Source organism: Oncorhynchus kisutch, linkage group LG24, assembly GCF_002021735.2.
Source record: "Oncorhynchus kisutch isolate 150728-3 linkage group LG24, Okis_V2, whole genome shotgun sequence".
NCBI lineage: Eukaryota > Metazoa > Chordata > Actinopteri > Salmoniformes > Salmonidae > Oncorhynchus > Oncorhynchus kisutch.
In genome coordinates, this window is record NC_034197.2 from 21,025,675 (window position 1) to 21,045,024 (window position 19,350).

At 41.2% G+C, this 19,350-nt stretch overlaps 1 protein-coding gene across 44 annotated transcripts in view; it reads left to right on the forward strand.

Moving 5' to 3' along the window:
- Positions 1 to 456: 456 nt before the first annotated feature.
- LOC109869197 (cold shock domain-containing protein E1) overlaps positions 457 to 19,350 on the forward strand; it is a 35,381-nt gene continuing 16,487 nt past the window's right edge. For 28 of the 44 annotated variants that reach the window (XM_020459154.2, XM_031804385.1, XM_020459156.2 and 25 more), the window contains exons 1-2: positions 505 to 622; positions 16,428 to 17,101. Coding sequence is in view for 10 of the 44 variants with exons in the window: in XM_020459155.2 (XP_020314744.1) it covers positions 18,093 to 18,218 (126 nt within the window). In the remaining 34 variants the exon portion in view is untranslated. Of the gene's footprint in view, positions 623 to 16,427; positions 17,102 to 17,971; positions 18,219 to 19,350 lie in introns of all 44 variants that reach the window. The other 16 variants (XM_031804373.1, XM_031804369.1, XM_031804371.1 and 13 more) reach the window with 7 other exon arrangements.

The following is a 19,350-nucleotide window of genomic DNA, read 5'->3' on the forward strand; positions in this document are numbered from 1 at the left end:
ATTTTGAAATGTTGACCCTGATGTCACATATTGGCCCCATTTACCTTTTTTTGCACTGACTATGCACACTCACTGGACTCTAGTCTACCCATACACTCACACTCCAACACACACATATGCATATTGACGCCACACACACACACACACACACACACGCTGCTGCTACTCTGTTTATTATCTATCCTGATTGCCGAGTCACTTTTACCCTTACCTACATGTTTACATATTACCTCAACTACCTCGTACCCCTTGTACATTGACTCAGTACCGGTAGTCCTAGTATATAACCTCGTTATTGTTATTTATTGTGTTACTATTGTTTATTTTTATTAGATCATTTTCTTACTTTTTAACTCTGCATTGTTGGGAAAGGGTTCGTAATTAAGCATTTCACGGTAAAGTCTGCTGTATTCGGCGCATGTGACAAAAATATGTTTGATTTGATCCATTCAACTTGGGCTCTGGTGTTTGGCTCTTGAACAAACCCCAAAAAACATGATTTCCAACGTTTTCTCCTGTACCGCTGTCATATGAAATCTCGCGGTAGGACTCCACTTAGATCACTACGTAATGTGCCGTGCTGCTTCTAGCGGCGCTGGTGACAGTGCTGAAAGCTGTTGGGGTGAGTTTTGTAGAATTAACTAATTGAAAATTACGGTTGAGAACCCCTTAATATAAGTGTGGGAGATGATGTTCCTTGTATTCAAGTTATATCTCTAAAAATAATTTGTAACCAATGTTCTTACCCTTCAAATATTAGGCCTGGGCGGGGGCAGTGTTTTTCGGGCGCCGGTGTTTTTGCTCGTCATAAATCATACCTACACTAGCTGGGGAGTTTGCTATCTTATTTTAACAAACGTTTCGGCGTATTAATAAGAAGCCAACGTACTCTCTAAACATTTTAATGCCTACCGGTATACCAACTATGTTTGGCGTTAAACTAATTTGCTGAAGTGGCAAACTAGCTGACCCGACGACTGCATTTGTTAACGTTACCTACTATCTGGACTGGCACGAGTTTACCAAGTGTTGGTTAGTTAGCCACAATCTAGCAGATTTAGCCTCATCTGTCGCAGTTCCTTTGTTGTCAGGTGAAACACTGTTACGGCGCCTGCCAGCACTGTTAACATGTTTTAGCCATGGTTGTTGAAATTGGCACTATTGACATGTTCGTTTTGACAAGTTCCGGAATTAAGAAGAAACAATGTATGATTAGCTAAGTGATCATAATAGGTAGCGAAGTAAAGCTAATGTTGTTGACTAATGTTAGTTAGACATTGATGCATTTGACGATTTGCTAATACCCTTGTTTGTATAGCTAACGTAGCTAGTTAGGTAGTTTGCTAATTTGTAGCTGGCTAAAGTGCTTGTTAGCAAACCACTGCATGTTACTTATGCAAACGAATGATGCGTTCGTTGGCTAGTACGCCACGTTACTGCATTGCAAAGCATGGTCGCTTGACAGCAAATCACATGCTATGGCTGTGCATAGCTGGTAACTAATGGTAATTGTTTGTGCCGTTAACTTGTAAAACAATGTTTTAACCATCAGGGACAGTTGGTTACTTCGGTACTATAATGAACGACCTAGCTAACTATTTTGCGTTTATTAATGAACGTCGCAGTTCTAGTCAGCTAGCGGAAAGCCGATACAGTAGCTGGCTAGCTACCACCAGCTTGAAGGCCGCGAGAGACAAGGCCGTATATACGTGTTCATGTTGCATACTTCAGCATGCATCACTGAAATGTATTATTTGGTTAAACATAAAACAATTGCTAGGTAACGTTAGTAAGTAAACTAGTTAAGTGCTTCTGAACTCAACAATGTGTTCGACCACTTGTTTTGGAAATCTGTGCTAAAGAGCCAATCACAGCCAGTAGTTTTAGTGGGTGGGCACGGTCGGCAAATGTTTTTATCGCTGCGTCATAAGCAGCTGAAAAGCAGACGCTCCCAAGTTCCTTTTTGTTTTCACAATGTTGATGCTCTTCAAATCACATCCTATTCGTCACATCCACCTAATACGACAGTGTAGTCTTTTCGCGAAATGCTTACTTTCTCCACAATGCAGAGTTAAAAAATAAAGAAAATAGTTACCCAAACGGTTAAGGGGTACGATGTAATTGTGGTAATGGGTACCTCAGGGTTTCTGTTAGAAGGAAACACCCTGCTTTTGGTGTATAAAAAGCCAGTTTTAAATTTGTAATAAAAAATGGCACGGGACATTTAAAATGGAGGGGAAATCCCATTGCGTAATAATTATTTTAAGCATATTCATTGACAAAATACTAATTGAATTAAATATATTTGGCCTTATCGGTCTGCATAATTGAATGGAATTCAATTGGTGCATGTGTATATTTGTTATGCATCTGATTTATCACACGTGCACAGCAGACAGATAGTATTTGAGCAGAAAATATGTCAGACAGTGTACGTTAAAAATAGTTCAAATGGCCAAGATTAAAAAGGGCTATTTTATTTATTTATTTCAACAGGTAATTGAAGCGCGTTTTCCATTCACCATTTAAATGCATAGGCAACGGAAGGCAGGCGTCATCATCTCGTCACGCACCACTTTGCAATGAGCTGGAGGCAGTATGCCTTTTTGAAAACGTATAGCTACTTAATTGTTTGAAACCTGGACGTTTTACCTTCGTCAAAGTAGTTTAGACAAAATCCGACTATGCGTTAGTGGAATTTCATTTGGTGACATCACTCGCTCTGAGACCTTGAAGTAGTTGTTTCCCTTGCAACTTTTGTGGTGCAATAGGTAACAATGATTCGAGGGTGACTGTTGTCGATGTGTGCAGAGGGTCCCTGGTTCAAGCCCAGGTTGGGGTGAGGACAGGGACGGAAGCAATACTTTTACAAGCGGAGGCAATTATTTTATAACTTCCATATGCTTTTGAAACCAGTAGTCTATATCTCTTATGTGCTATTGTTTTTCAACTTTCTTTCATTGTCCAGTAGCCAAATGCACATTCACATTTTAAGCTAAATGTTGTCATCTGTTGCATCAAACTCATTGCTTAAAATATATATATTTATGTATGTATGTATGTTTGTATACATGTGTGTAGCCTAGGCCTACTGTTTGTATGAATTTGGGATCTATCGTCCCACAACTGTCCCAGTGTGTTTGGGATATTTCTTGACAAGCTGACTAATAGAATAGGTCAAATGTTCTACTATGAGGGGTAGAAGGTTGACATAGACAGCGTGTCCATAAGGCTAGGAGAAGCTTTCCTGAAGTAAATTCAATTAGTTGGCCTACTCCTGTCAGTATAGAAATTTATTAATAATAGGCTACTAAAGCATGATTTGGCCACAGCGGATCGTTAGCTTTAAAGTTTTAAATCGCATTGTCTACAGTCGGAAGGAAAGGGAGCGTGCAGCAAATACCAAATAGAGGTTTGTAGAGTTGCGACTGTCAGTGAAGAGGCCAAGCCAGGCATATCGCAATATTTTGAAATTCAATTGCAGAAAAACAGTTTGGAAAGCAAATAGCTATTGCTGTAAAGAGAAGACAGTGAAAAGACTCTAATCTGTCTTTTTTTAGTTAAAAATTCTTAACTTAATTGAGGAAACAGTAGGCCTCGCTTATAATCACCAGCGGAGAGCATTGGCCATGTGCCTGATCACTGCTCATTTTCACTCTATCATTGTTTGGTCAGTGCCACTTAAGTTTGTTTATGGACAATTTCTTCCTCCAGTTTAGATTGACGTCATTCTATTTGTCTCCCCTTCTTGTAGGACCTACTATATGGACAACATTTTTTTATTGATCTGTTTATCAGTGTCAGCAGAGTAGGCTACCCTGTAATTTTCAAAAAAAAAAATATTCTGCTAATGTATGCAGTCATATAAAGTATAGTAGAATTGCATGAAATGTGTTAAAGGCCACATTTTTCCTGTGTAAAAAAATGATATAGCCTAGGCCTCTACTCTACACGCTCAGCCATATATTGAATTATTTTTTGCAAACAGTGACTGAGTTATATTAGTAGCCTAAATTATGATTATCCAATCTACTCATCACATGATGAAATAGTAGGCTCTTACATAAGTCTGCTAATATGATGATGCATGGAATGCTCTATCATAAGGTGCTATTTATTGATGGTGAAAATGAGCTTCTCCAAACTAGGAACTCACACACCGCCTATGCATATTGAGGGATTTTACTGTTCATTACTTGTTTTGTTGGCTGAGGAAAAGTAAACGTTAGAATAACTGTCCACATCTTCAAAGTGTGTGGTAAGGACACGTCATTGCATCTTCAACTTGTCTCCTGTTAAGATGAATTACCATAAGCTAAATGTGATTTCTGTCATTCTGAGCAACGTGGGCGGACTCCCTAATCAGGTTCCGCACCCATTGCATAGGCATATGGGTCTGGTGGATTTACTCAAATGTCCGGTAAATTAAAATTCTGCCAGTCAAATGTCCGGCGCTACATTTTCATAACGGAAACCCTGATGTACATGTAGGTAGGGGTAAGATTAACTAGAAGGGATGCACATTTTGGTCAATTGTGAATCAGGCCTTCATGGTTGAATTGCTGCAAAGAAACCACTACTAAAGGACACCAATAAGAAGAAGAGATACACGAGCAATGGACATTAGACTGGTGGAAATCTGTCCTTTGGTCTGATGTCCAAATGTGAGATGTTGGTTCCAACCTCCGTGTCTTTGTGAGACGCAGAGTAGGTGAACGGATGATCTCCGTATGTGTGGTTCCCACCGTGAAGTATGTAGGAGGTGTGATGGTGTGGGTTGCTTTGCTGGTGACACTGTCAGTGATTTATTTAGAATTCAAGGCATACTTAACCAGCATGGCTACCACAGCATTCTACAGCGATGCACCATCTGATCTGGTTTGCGCTTAGTAGGACGATCATTTGACCCAAAACACGCCTCCAGGAGAGTGACGGAGTGCTGCATCAGATGACCTGGCCTCCACAATCACCCGACGTCAACCCAATTGAGATGGTTTGGGATGAGTTGGACCAGAGTGCAGGAAAAACAGCCAACAGATGCTCAGCATATGTGGGAACTCTTTCAAGACTGTTGGAAAAGCATTCCTCATGAAGCTGGTTGAGAGCGCAAAAAGTGTGCAAAGCTGTCATCAAGGCAAAGGGTGTCTACTTTGAAGTATCTAAAATATATTTGGATTTGTTAACTTTATTTAGGGATACTACATGATTCCATATATGTGCTATTTATTAGTTTGATGTTTTCACTATTACTCTACAATGTAAAAAATAAAGAAAAAACATTGAATGAGTAGGTGTGTTCTAACTTTTGACTGGTACTGTATATAATGACGAGATGCTTATGTTTCCACCCTAACAATGGGAGTCGTCCCAAGGCGGGAATGCAGGCGACAAGCTCATGCCCAAAATAATGCCTTAGAAATGCATTGGACCTATTTTGGCAAGATTTTGGAGCCAGCAAAACCTCTCGCTTTGCTTCTTCCTCTCTTATGCTATGCATGCATACAAGGACCGGACATTTGTCATTAAGAGCTTAATGGAAACAGGCTTGCTATTGTTGCATATCGTCTTACAGCCAAAAGGCTATAGCCTATAGCCTGTAATGAAGCAGCTAATAAAACGTAATTTTTCAATTTGCCAAAGTACAATTTGCGGAAACTAGTTCTAAATAGTGCACCTAATGCCAGAAATTCCATGAGTGACAAAAATGGAAATCTATATTAGAAACTTAAAGATGGGGGATTTAATAGATAATACTATAAATAAAATTGGTCACATAAACGTGTTTAGCCAATGTTATTGTGGGTGTCTCGAAATGCTTGTGTTTCTAGCTCCAACAGTGCAGTATTGCACAATGCACACAATTTCACAATGCACACAAATCCAAAGGAATGGAATTAAGAATATAAGTATTTGGACAAGCAATATTGGAGCGACGTAGACTAAGATACAGTATATACATATGAGATGAGTAATGAAAAATATCTAAACATTATTAAAGTGGCCAGTGATTTCAAGTCCGTATAGGGCATCAGCCTCTAAGGTGCTACTGATGGCTATTTAAAAGTCTGATGGCCTTGAGATAGAAGCTGTTTTTCAGTCTCTCGGTCCCAGCTTTGATGCACCTGTACTGACCTCGCCATCTGGATGATAGCGGGGTGAACAGGTAGTGGCTCGAGTGGTTGTTGTCCTTGATGATCTTTTTGGCCTTCCTGTGATTTTGGTTGCTGTAGGTGTCCTGGAGGGCAGGTAGTTTGCCCCCGCTGAGGCGTTGTGCGGACCGCACCACCCTCTGGAGAGCCCTGCTGTTGTGGGCGGTGCAGTTGCTGTACCAGGCGGTGATACAGCCCGACAGGATGCTTTCAATTGTGCATCTGTAAAAGTTTGAGGGTTTTAGGTAGGGATGCACCGATATGACTTTTTGATATTGTGATATCTGATATTTTCCTTGCCAAAAAAAACCAATACAGATAACGGTAACCGATATTTACAATTTTAGCGGCCTTTTTAAGGATTCAAGTATAGTTCAAACACACACTGACCAAAAAGTTATTTTGTTTTGATTTACATACAGTTGAAGTTGGAAGTTTACATACACTTAGGTTGGAGTCATTAACTTGTTTTCCACCACTCCACAAATTTCTTGTTAAATCACACATGCAAGATAGCAAATTAAAGCTACACTTGTTGTGAATCCAACCAACATGTCAGATTTCAAAAAGGCTTTTCGGCGAAAGCAAACGATGCTATTATCTGAGGATAGCACCTCCGTAAACAAAGACAGAAACCATATTTCAACCCTGCAGGCGTGACACAAACGCAGAAATAAAAATATAATTCATGCCTTTGACGAGCTTCTTTTGTTGGCACTCCAATATGTCCCATAAACATCACAAATGGTGATGTTTCGATTAATTCCGTCTATATATCCAAAATGTCAATTTATTTGGCGCGTTTGATCCAGAAAAACACCGGTTCCAACTTGCTCAACGTGACTACAAAATATCTCAAAAGTTACCTGTAAACTTTGCCAAAACATTTCAAACTACTTTTGTGATACTTAGGTATTTAATGTAAATAATTGATAAAATTGAAGACGGGATGATTTGTGTTCAATACAGGAAGAAAACAAACTGAAGCATGCTTTTGCTTTCTGGTCACGCGCCTCTATCTAACAGTACACTTCAAGTGACCCTCGTTCAAGATGGCCGTACTTCTTCATTACACAAAGGAATAACCTCAACCAATTTCTAAAAACTGACATCAGTGGAAGCGATAGGAACTGCAAGAAGGTCCCTTAGAAATCTGGATTCCCAATGAAAACCCATTGAAAAGAGTGACAAAAAAAAAAGATCTGAATGGTTTGTCCTCTGGGTTTCGCCTGCTAAATAAGTTCTGTTATACTCCGACATGATTCAGAGTTTGAGAAACGTCAGTGTTTTCTATGCAAATCGACTAATAATATGCATATCTTCTGGGGATTTGAATGTGGGCATGCATTTCATCTGGATGTGAAAATACTGCCCCCTGTCACCAAGAAGTTTTAACAAACTATAGTTTTGGCAAGTCGGCTAGTACATCTAGTTTGTGCATGACACACAATTTTTTTCAACAATTGTTTACAGACAGTGAATTATAAGTTAAATAATCTATCACAATTCCGGTGGGTCAGAAGTTTACATACACTAAGTTGACTGTGCCTTTAAACAGCTTGGAAAATTCCAGAAAATTATGTCATGGCTATAGAAGCTTCTGATGGACTAATTGACATCATTGAGTCAATTGGAGGTGTATCTGTGGATGTATTTCACGGACTACCTTCAAATTCAGTGCCTCTTTGCTTGACATCATGGGAAAATCAAAAGAAATCAGCCAAGACCTCAGATTTTTTTTTTTGCAGACCTCCACAAGTCTGGTTCATCCTTGAGAGCAATTTCCAAACGCCTGAAGGTACCACGTTTATCTATACAAACAATCGTAATCAAGTATAAACACCATGGGACCACGCAGCTGTCATACCGCTCAGGAAGGAGACTCATTCTGTCTCCTAGAGATGAACGTACTTTGGTGTGAAAAGTGCAAATCAATCTCAGAACAACAGCAAAGGACCTTGTGAAGATGCTGGAAGAAACAGGTACAAAAGTATCTATATCCACAGTAAAACGAGTCCTATATTGATAGAACCTGAAAGGCCACTCCGCAAGGAAGAAGCCACTGCTCCAAAACCGACATAAGAAAGCCAGACTACGATTTACAACTGCACATGGGGCAAAGATCTTACTTTTTGGAGAAATGCCCTCTGGTCTGATGATACAAAAAATAGAACTGTTTGGCCATAATGACCATTGTTATGTTTGAAGGAAAAGGGGGGGGGGGGGGCCTTGCAAGCTGAAAAATACCATCCCAACCATGAAGCACGGGGGTGGCAGCATCATGTTGTGGGGGTGCTTTGCTGCAGGAGGGTATGGTGCACTTCACAAAATAGATGGCATCATGAGGAAAGAAAATGATGTGGATATATTGAAGCAACATCAAGACATCAGTCATTGAAGTTAAAGCTTGGTTGCAAATGGGTCTTACAAATGGACAATGACCCCAAGCATACTTCCAAAGTTGTGGCAAAATGGCTTAAGGAAAACAAAGTCAAATTATTGGAGTGGCCATCACAAAGCCCTGACCTCAATCCCATAGAAAATGTGTTGGCAGGTCTGAAAAGCATGTGCAAGCAAGGAGGCCTACAAACCTGACTCGGTTACACCAGCTCTGTCAGGAGGAATGGGCCAGAATTCACCCAACTTATTGTGGAAGGCTACCTAAAATGTTTGACCCAAGTTAAACCATTTTTAAGGCAATGCTACCAAATACTAATTGGGTGTATGTAAACTTCTGACCAACTGTGAATATGATGAAATAAATAAATTAAAGCTGGAATAAATCATTCTCTGTACTATTTTTGACATTTCACATTCTTAAAATATAGTGGTGATCCTAACTGACCCAAGACAGGTAATTTTTTACTATATTTAATATCAGGAATTGTGAAAAACTGAGTTTAAATATATTTGGCTAAGGTGTATGTAAACTTCTGACTTCAACTGTATGTCCCCATTACCAGTAAAACATAATCAAAATCTATTTTTTTCACATACTTGCTGTATTGTTCTTTTTTTTCTTCAGTCGTTTCATTCTCAACCATTTCATCATACATCAGTAGTTCGAATGGCGCTAGGTTCATGAGAACCAGCACATTCTTGAGCATGCAATATGGCTTTCCTCAGTACGAAATCCTCGTCGACCCACTGTGCAGTTAGACTCGGCATGCTAATGGGGCTGACATCGCTTATCCAAATGTCAGACGTGAAGCTAATAGCAGTGATGACCATAGCAAGTAGCTCATTGATGTGCGTTTCAACAGTACTGTGTAACTCCGGTAGGGCAACATCTGAAAAATAGTACCTACTTGGTAGAGTGTACCGGGGCTCGAGGTGGTCGTCCAGTCGGCAATAGCCAACATCATCCACGACAAAACGGTTGATTGTCAAGGGCAAAAATCTATTATCTTGGCGTTAATGGATTTTGCCTTTGGGTTGTCTTGCTGATCTTTTCTTACTCTTTCAAATGACTGCTCGACTTGAACTTGTTTAGTTGTTGGAAGTGTGCGCTTAGTTTTTCCCTGCTTTTGTTCTATGTAGTCGTTGAACTTCTGGGGGTGATGCACTTTCAAATGTGTAATTAGGTTTGTGGTATTGAAAGATTTCACTTTCTCCCCCCTGGAAATAATAGCAGTACAAATGTAGCATATGGCCTTTTTATCTTCCTTTGAATCTTCAAAATAGATCCACACAGCAGACATTGTGGGCTAGGTTAGGAATGCTATGTTGCACGTGTAGTGCAGTATTTTTCGTGGCGTCATCTACCTACGTTTATATAGGTATGCAGCTTTAACATCAGTTTTTCACATCGGCGTTAAACTAGACATTGTGCCGATGTTGGCATTTTTAGCTAATATCGTCCTATTCTTCTGATATGCTTACCTATTAATTTTTTTATATATTGTGCATGCTTAGTTTTAGGTGCCAAGCCACATTTCTTCAGCCTCGTTCACCACACTGTCTGTGGGTGGACTATTTCAGTTGGTCAGTGACGTGTACGCTGAGGAACTTGAAGCTTACTGCGGTCCTGTCAATGTCGATAGGGGGGTGCTCCCTCTGCTGTTTCCTGATGTCCACGATCAGCTCCTTTGTTTTGTTGAGCGAGAGGTTATTTTCCTGTCACCACACTCCCAGGGCCCTCACCACCTCCCTGTAGGCTGTCTCGTCATTGTTGGTAATGGGGCCTACTACTGTTGTTCTCTGCAAACTTGATGGTTGATTTGGAGCTGTGTGTAGCCAGGCAGTCATGGGTGAGCAGGGAGTACAGGAGGGGGCTGAGCACGCCCTTGTGTTGAGGATCAGCGAAGTGGTGTTTCCTACTTTCACCAACTCGGGGTGGCCTGTCAGGAAGTCCAGGGCCCAGTTTCACAGGGCGGGGTTCAGACCCAGGGCCCCGGGCTTAATGATGAGCTTGGAGGGTACTATGGTGTTGAATGCTGAGCTATAGTCAATGAACATAGGTATTCCTTTTGTCCAGATGGGATAGGGCAGTGATGGCAATTGCATCGTCTGTGGATCTATAGGAACGTGCGGAGAAGTGACAATATGCATGTGGATAGGTATTCGCCCACTAAAAACCTCTTAGCACCTCGAGTGATGAAGTACCCACTATTAACCACACACAATTAGTGATGTAGGTGAAACAGTGTCCGTGATAGCCATGGAGAAGGAGCTGCTTCCAACAAAGAAATTATTGATAAAAAAGGTTAAACTGTTAGTTATTTGGAAGTGGTTTGGCTTTTTGAAGTCTGACAAAGAGCAGAGCAATGTTCGGTGAAAATTGTGCCATAGAGGGGCGGCTACTAAGTCTGGTAATACGACAAACCTTTTTCACCATCTGAAGCAAAATCACTCTTTGGAACATGCAGAAAGTTAGAGTTTGCGCCACGGTATTGATAAAGCACCAACCAATCTAGGGATGTTAGCTCGAAGCAGTCAGCACTGACAGGGTTTATGCCTTACGAGCAAACATCGAAAAGACACAAATACATCACACATGCTATTATGCATTGCATTGCTAAGGACATGCTACCAATTAGCACAGTTGATAAGGAAGGATTCAAGAAGCTTATCAATTGACCCCAGGTACGTGCTCCCTGGCCACACATTTCTCTCACACTGCACTGCCTAAACTCCTTGCCGAATGTAGGGACAAAGTTGAGGAACAGCTCAAGACCGATTTGACGTATTTTGCTGCTACTACCGATCTGTGGTCTAGTCGCACGTCAGAGCCTTAATAGCCTCACTATCCACTATATTGACAGAGTGGGATCTTCGAAATAAATGCTTTCAAACTAGAGGTCGACCGATTTAATCAGAATGGCCGATTTTAATTAGGGCCGATTTCAAGTTTTCATAGCAATCTGACATCTATATTTTTGGGTGCCGATTTTAAAAATAAATAAATATATATATATATATCACTGCTCAAAAAAATAAAGGGAACACTTAAACAACACAATGTAACTCCAAGTCAATCACACTTCTGTGAAATCAAACTGTCCACTTAGGAAGCCAATAAATGACAATAAATTTCACATGCTGTTGTGCAAATGGAATAGACAACAGGTTGAAATTATAGGCAATTAGCAAGACACCCCCAATAAAGGAGTGGTTCTGCAGGTGGTGACTACAGACCACTTCTCAGTTCCTATGCTTCCTGGCTGATGTTTTGTTCACTTTTGAATGCTGGCGGTGCTTTCACTCTAGTGGTAGCATGAGACGGAGTCTACAACCCACACAAGTGGCTCAGGTAGTGCAGCTCATCCAGGATGGAATATCAATGCGAGCTGTGGCAAGAAGGTTTGCTGTGTCTGTCAGCGTAGTGTCCAGAGCATGGAGGCGCTACCAGGAGACAGGCCAGTACATCAGGAGACGTGGAGGAGGCCATAGGAGGGCAACAACCCAGCAGCAGGATCGCTACCTCCGCCTTTGTGCAAGGATGATCACTGCCAGAGCCCTGCAAAATGTCCTCCAGCAGGCCACAAATGTGCATGTGTCTGTTCAAACGGTCAGAAACAGACTCCATGGGGGTGGTATGAGGTATGATGTCCACAGGTGGGGGTTGTGCTTACAGCCCAACACCGTGCAGGACGTTTGGCATTTGCCAGAGAACACAAAGATTGGCAAATTCGCCACTGGCGCCCTGTGCTCTTCACAGATGAAAGCAGGTTCACACTGAGCACATGTGACAGACGTGACAGTCTGGAGACGCCGTGGAGAACGTTCTGCTGTCTGCAACATCCTCCAGCATGACCGGTTTGGCGGGTGGTCAGTCATGGTGTGGGGTGGCATTTCTTTGGGGGGCCGCACAGCCCTCCATGTGCTCGCCAGAGGTAGCCTGACTGCCATTAGGTACCGAGACGAGATCCTCAGACCCCTTGTGAGACCATATGCTGGTGCGGTTGGCCCTGGGTTCCTCCTAATGCAAGCCCTTATGTGGCTGGAGTGTGTCAGCAGTTCCTGCACGAGGAAGGCATTGATGCTATGGACTGGCCCGCCCGTTCCCCAGACCTGAATCCAATTGAGCACATCTGGGACATAATGTCTCGCTCCATCCACCAACGCCACGTTGCAACACAGACTGTCCAGGAGTTGGCGGATGCTTTAGTCCAGGTCTGGGAGGAGATCCCTCAAGAGACCATCCACCACCTCATCAGGAGCATGCCCAGGCGTTGTAGGGAGGTCATACAGGCACGTGGAGGCCACACACACTACTGAGCCTCATTTTGACTTGTTTTTATGACATTACATCAAAGTTGGATCAGCCTGTAGTGTGGTTTTCCACTTTAATTTTGAGTGTGACTCCAAATCCAGACCTCCATGGGTTGATAAATTTGATTTCCATATATAATTTTTGTGTGATTTTGTTGTCAGCACATTCAACTATGTAAAGAAAAAAGTATTTAATAAGAATATTTCATTCATTCAGATCTAGGATGTGTTATTTTAGTGTTCCCTTTATTTTTTTGAACAGTGTATTTATATTCCATATTGCCCAGCCCTAATAGTTGCCTATCTGAATAGCATTGTGATTTTGGCTTAGGGACAATGAAAGAAAGTTGATATGAAAACCAATAGAAAAGGAGAGAAATGCTGGTTAATGGCTTGAGGAAATATTCATTAAATAATTGCCTTCATATTTCTATGGATGGATTTTCGCAAGGCTACTTTGAAGCAAGGTAAGACATGCCTCATTATTTGAAGTAAAGTAAAATGTTCAGGTTTTAAACAATTCCACTACCTCAAGCTCAAATGGAATGTGGTGGATGACGTGCTGATAGTCAACGGTCGGCAGGCTATAGCCTATGCATCCGAATGGGAGGCGTGCTGATAGTCAACGGTAGGCAGGCTATAGCCTATGCATCCGAATGGGAGGCGTGCTGATAGTCAACGGTAGGCAGGCTATAGCCTATGCATCCGAATGGGAGGCGTGCTAATAGTCAACGGTAGGCAGGCTATAGCCTATGCATCCGAATGGGAGGCGTGCTAATAGTCAACGGTAGGCAGGCTATAGCCTATGCATCCGAATGGGAGGCGTTCTTTACGAGTTGAGATAAAAAATTGCTCCTTTTTATTCGTGGCCAGCGAAGTTTACACGCGATTGCATTTAGAATTGTTATTTGTTGCGCAATGACTGGGCTTTCAAAAGCAAGTTTCACTCCAGTACCCTATAGGCTTTGAGGAGCAACTCTCACTCTGTCTGACAGGTGATGGGTTATTCAGCTCCTCAAACTAAGCTCTGTATGCTGTGCGCATGTGATAAATAAAAGGCATGACAACTAACGAAAATACACACGCAAATTTAATTCCACAAAATGTATGAAAATTAACCTAAAGCCTGGTAAGCATGAGTGGTCAAATGTATTTTCGGTGGCTAGTCATTAAATTCCTTAGTGACTAGGCAATCAGGATAGATAATAAACAGAGTAGCAGTGTGTGTGTCATCATTATGTATGTGTGTTGGGGTAGAGTCAGTGAATGTACATGGAGCCGGTGTAAGAGTCTGTGCAAATAAAAAGGGGGTAAATGCAAATAGGGTAGCCATTTGATTATCTGTTCACCGGTCTTGTGGCTTGGAAGCTGTTCAAGAGCCTTTTGGCCCCAGGCATTGCGCTGAGGTACCGCTTCAATGGTTTCAGTGAAGATTGTTGTCGGAGTGAACATACGTTTCTTCCACTCCTTTCAATCAACGTGACCATATTACCAAGGATGATGAGTGTTATCAAGCCACATGTTAATGCAGATGTCAATTGGCATCTGAACGGCAAGGCATTATGATTAAGCAATAGGGCCAGGAGTGTGTGATATATGGCCAATATACCAAGGCTAAGGGCTGTTCTTAACCTCTACAGTATCAGTGTGTGTGTGTGTGTGTGTGTGTGTGTGTGTCCGCAGGACGGTTGAGCTAACGTGCACTAATGTGACCATCATGACGTTTTAAGTATGAAGAACATTTCCTGGGACATGGACATATCTGAGATTTACAATTGAAACTTTCTGCCAATATAACTGCACTGTCCAATTTACAGTAGCTATTACACTGAAACAACACCATGCTATTGTTTGAGAGTGCACAGTTATGAATTTAAATGTATTAATATACCAATTAGTCACATTTGGGCAGTCTTGATACATTTTGAACAGAAATTCAATGGTTCATTGGATCAGTCTAAAACGTTGCACATACACTGCTGCCATCTAGTGGCCAAAATCTAAATTGTGCCTAGATTCCTAAGTCATATATTGGCCTTTTTCTCTTGCATTTTCAAAGATGATGGAACAAAAAAACGCATATGATCTTTTACCAGATCTAATGTGTTATTTTCCTACATTACTTTCACATTTTCACAAACTTCAAAGTGTTTCCTTTCAAATGGTATATGCATATCAAAAAGAATATGCATATCCTTGCTACAGGCAGTTAGATTTGAGTACATCCTTAAGAGGTTTTCACGATGCAACGTGGTGTGCCCAGATACAGCCTTTAGTCTTGTATTTTTGGCCATATACCACAAACCCCCGAGGTGCCTTATTGCTATTATAAACTGTTTGTGAATGTAATTAGAGCAGTGAATTTATTTATATATATATATATATATTTCCATAAGCATGGGATACGGTCTGATATACCACAGCTGTCAGCCAATCAGCATTCAGGGCTCGAATCACCCAGTAGATATGTAGATAAACAAAAGGCACCCGCTTGCTTCAGATTGGTATTTCTCATTCTCTCTGAATTTCAAGACTTAATTGAAAAATCCCTACAGTTGACCAATCATCAACAAAGGGGCATAGACTTTTTTATGTGTGTGTCGGAACAGCTGAAAAACCTCTTACTAAAACTCCTACTAAAGTTCAAAACAAACAAATTATGTTTGCACAAAGTCTTCCGAAGAGTTTTGGCTGGTAAGCGTGCGAACGCCTTAAGCCATAGATTGCATAATTTCACTGAAACTTTGACTTCAGAGGTTCAACTGAGAGCTGCTGTCAATAAACAACTCTAGCCTGATTGCCAAGTAAGACCTATCCACTCCTTGGAATGAAATTTGACCCCTTTCACAACATTATTTTTGAACACTCTGGAAACCAGGTGGGATGCCACCACATTGCGACACTGCCATGTCAGATTAGTTTTCACGTGGCCCTGTTCAGCCAATTGCATTGAGGTCAATAATGCCAGCAATGCCCAGCCATGGGGGTTGTCCCAAAAGCCAAACTTGGTGTGTCCCTACTTCTTGTTACTGTGTATACAGATAGCTTGAATGTTAGGATCATGACATAGTTCATGACATAGTTCACATGATTACACACACCTCCCTGGTCAGAAACTGTGCCCTAAATATCAATATGATCAAAGATATGCACAGGGACTTGTTTATCCACAGGACTTGCACGTAGTCGGGCAGCTGAAGATGGTCTATCTTTAGGCCTGTTAGCCTGGGTGCAAAGAATCTGGAGTTTAATTCACATGAAAAGGAAATGACCCAGGGCACAAGTCCACAGGCGGCTTTAACTTTCTCATGTGACGATAAAAACATTAAAGGTCCAATGCAGCTGTTTTTATTTATATATTAAATCATTTCTGGGTAACAATTACTGTGACTTGTGTACAATTTTAAAATGGTAATAAAAAAAAGAAACAGACCAATTTCTCAAGCAATAATTTTTTGTTTCAGGCTTCACCCAGTTTTTCTAGGTGTTTATTCACATCAGTAGGAAATATGTAGGCTACATTGATCTATTTTCAACTAATAGTGTATTTCTTTTTCTCAACAGTATGAAGTGAAACGGAACTGATTTTTTTTTTGTACTATCCGCAACTGCTTCTTCAAGTTCAGATCACAACGAAGAAACAAATTCAAGAGAAACATCCCAAAATGAACAAAGTCGCAACAACTCAATAAAAGGAAAGGCTCACTTCAAAGGAAAATATAGAAGCAAACAAAACGAAGAAACAACCAAAGACAAGATACACAGCTGCCCAATCGAAACACGCTCAAGAGAAACAATCCTTTGCCAAAATTGCAAACCCGAGAACATAACTGATCTGAGACCAGAAGTTTGTGCCTACTCAACAGCTTTGACAAAGCACACGTCCCAACGCTGCTCCCAGCCCTCCTCACCTCACCGCACCACCGACTCACCCCGGGGTGCTTAGAGGGCTGCTGTCTGCTAGTTTTTTTTCCTTCTCATCCCTTTAGCTGTCTCTCTATCTCCGTGTGCTCTGTTCATTTTGTTGATTTCAAGCAGTGTTATTGCACCTGCGTTTGCCTCCTTTTTTTATTTTAATTTTTTATATATGCAACTTATATGCAGAACTTGTGCCAGAAACCGGCAACAAATACGTGGGGTGTGTGTGTGTGTGTGTGTGTGTGTTTTGAAGAGAAGATCTGCAACATCTGCACAGTCGTTAACGTTCAAGACCACACCTTTTAAGACGCCAAATCAAGGTAGGTCATTTTTTTTGTTGGTTTTACACACTTATTCCATAAATGTGTTGGGGCAGCTGAATTTCTATTGCAACGCTTAGTAGGATTTTGAAAAACTCTTTTAGTTTATTTTTATTTTTTATGGCGCATGTTTGAATGTGTCCGAGGTCTGTAAAGGCATCCTCTATATGCCCAGCCATCTTGTCCATCTCCAAAGAAATTTACACAAACTGAAAAATATTGTTTACCCTGCATGAGGCTTTTACTTATCTACACATATCAAGGACTGATTTTGATAGGACTCAATTGATACACTATTCCAGCAGTTCACAAATGCATGTATCAAATTACATTTGATATAGATGTCATTTGAAATTAAATCTAAGAAGGGGAAAACATACGCTCCCAATTTCTACTCTGGTTCCCTGCTGGGCTGTCATAGGGCAGCAATGTAGATATTTATTTGACTATGAAAACAAATTATCCACTAAATGTCCCAGAAATCCTTCTTGACAAAACAATATGCTGCTCTTGTACATGTGCACTTGTGCTATAATTTTAACGAGGATGGTATTATTCTGTAACTTGCTTTGGGTCACTTGGTAACAAGCCATATTAATTGCACCAACTCTTGCAGAGAGATTTAGCGCAGTTGTGAAGTAGTTCCTTTTTTTGTTTTTTTTTGTTGCCATAGGCGTACTTAATTTTGGAAGTTGTTTTTATCAGGCTTTCCTCTGCCTCTTTATCCTACCCCTCTACCTGGTCCCATCTAGCCTTATGTTCCTTTGTCTCCTCACACCCACAAACCCTTTCCCATGATTGACACTTTGCTCACTGGCTGACCTTTTTGCCTCCTTTAAAACATTTTTTTCCCCCTTTTCACCCTTGCAGACATCTACTGGGTGGTTTAAAAAAAAAAGAGGAAAAATAACTAGAAAAATCAAGGCTTTCAAGCAAACCAGTAATCAAGTACAACAAAGGGGTGGAGTTTGACTCAAGTTTATGGAAAAATATGGGCAGCCCCTGGAAAGGCTTTGTCGAGTTTACCTTGCCCGCGTCACCGCCTGCCGCGTTCGTTAGCGCTGACCTGAGCAGCACCTCCCCCGTCGGACTCAGCCTGTCACCGTACGGCCGATCCGTAAGTTCCATCATCCCCACCACTTCCTCCGTCTTCTCCCCCCCATCGAACACCCATTCACCCACCTTGCCCTGCCTCTCTGCTCTGACTGGCTTAACCTTTCCATTCCTCTGGACTCCGAGACTAGCTTTTGCTCAGGTGCAGTGTAGCAAGTACAGGGTGGTCTAAAGGTTACTGGGAATTTGGGTTTGTTTCAAATTCTGTTTTACCCACCACAATTTATGTAAATGAGGCCATAAATGCTTTGTGCCATGCCCCATGTCCCCTTAGATTAAAGGTGTGGGATATGGTTAGTGTTGTAATTGCCATTTTATGTAGACAATATAAACATACTGTTTGATCAGTAACTTCTGTGTAGTGAAGACGGTACAGAAGACATTTGACGAGACTTGGGACAAAATCTGTTTGTCATTCTTCCTCAAGTAATACTAGACTGAAATTAAGCAAATTTATAACCAAGAGAGGTTAGTTTGTACGACGAGTTGATTTGGAACTGCGTGGAAACAAGGTTGCTTAATCTGAAATCTTAGGTATCAAAACAGCAAATCAAAACATTGAGGCCGGATCACTAACTACTAGTAAGTTCAACTCTGTTAGCATTGATGCTTTGCTAGGAAGGGTGTTTTTACAAACATTTTTGAGCTGTAGTTAGAATCAGTTCGATTATTTGTTACATTTGTATTTTTTATTTTTTTTTGTCCGGTTGTTTTGAAATTGAGTTAAACATAAATTCTTGAACAAAACCACATGTCCATGCAAGTCCTTTGTTTACTGGACAAAATGCTTCTGTTAAATCCATCTATGATTATCATGAAGCATCACTTTTGTGTCCCAATTGTCATCGCTTTTTGTGAGGAACCACAGTGCGTTGTTTTTTGCGCCCCCAAGTGTGGATGGTGTTCACACCAGGCCAAACGAACTGAACTAAATGGGTAAGCGCACAACAGTTGGAAAGATTACGCCAAACCCATTTGGTGTGAAAGCCCCCTAAGGTGACGAGGCTGCTCTGGAACTGTTCATGTAACCAACTATTACCTTACTGTGTAGATGCGCTTCTGTCTAACAAGTCATAAAAAATATTAATGCAAGTAGACCGCTGATTAGCCAGCTCAGCCAATGAGCCAACAAATAA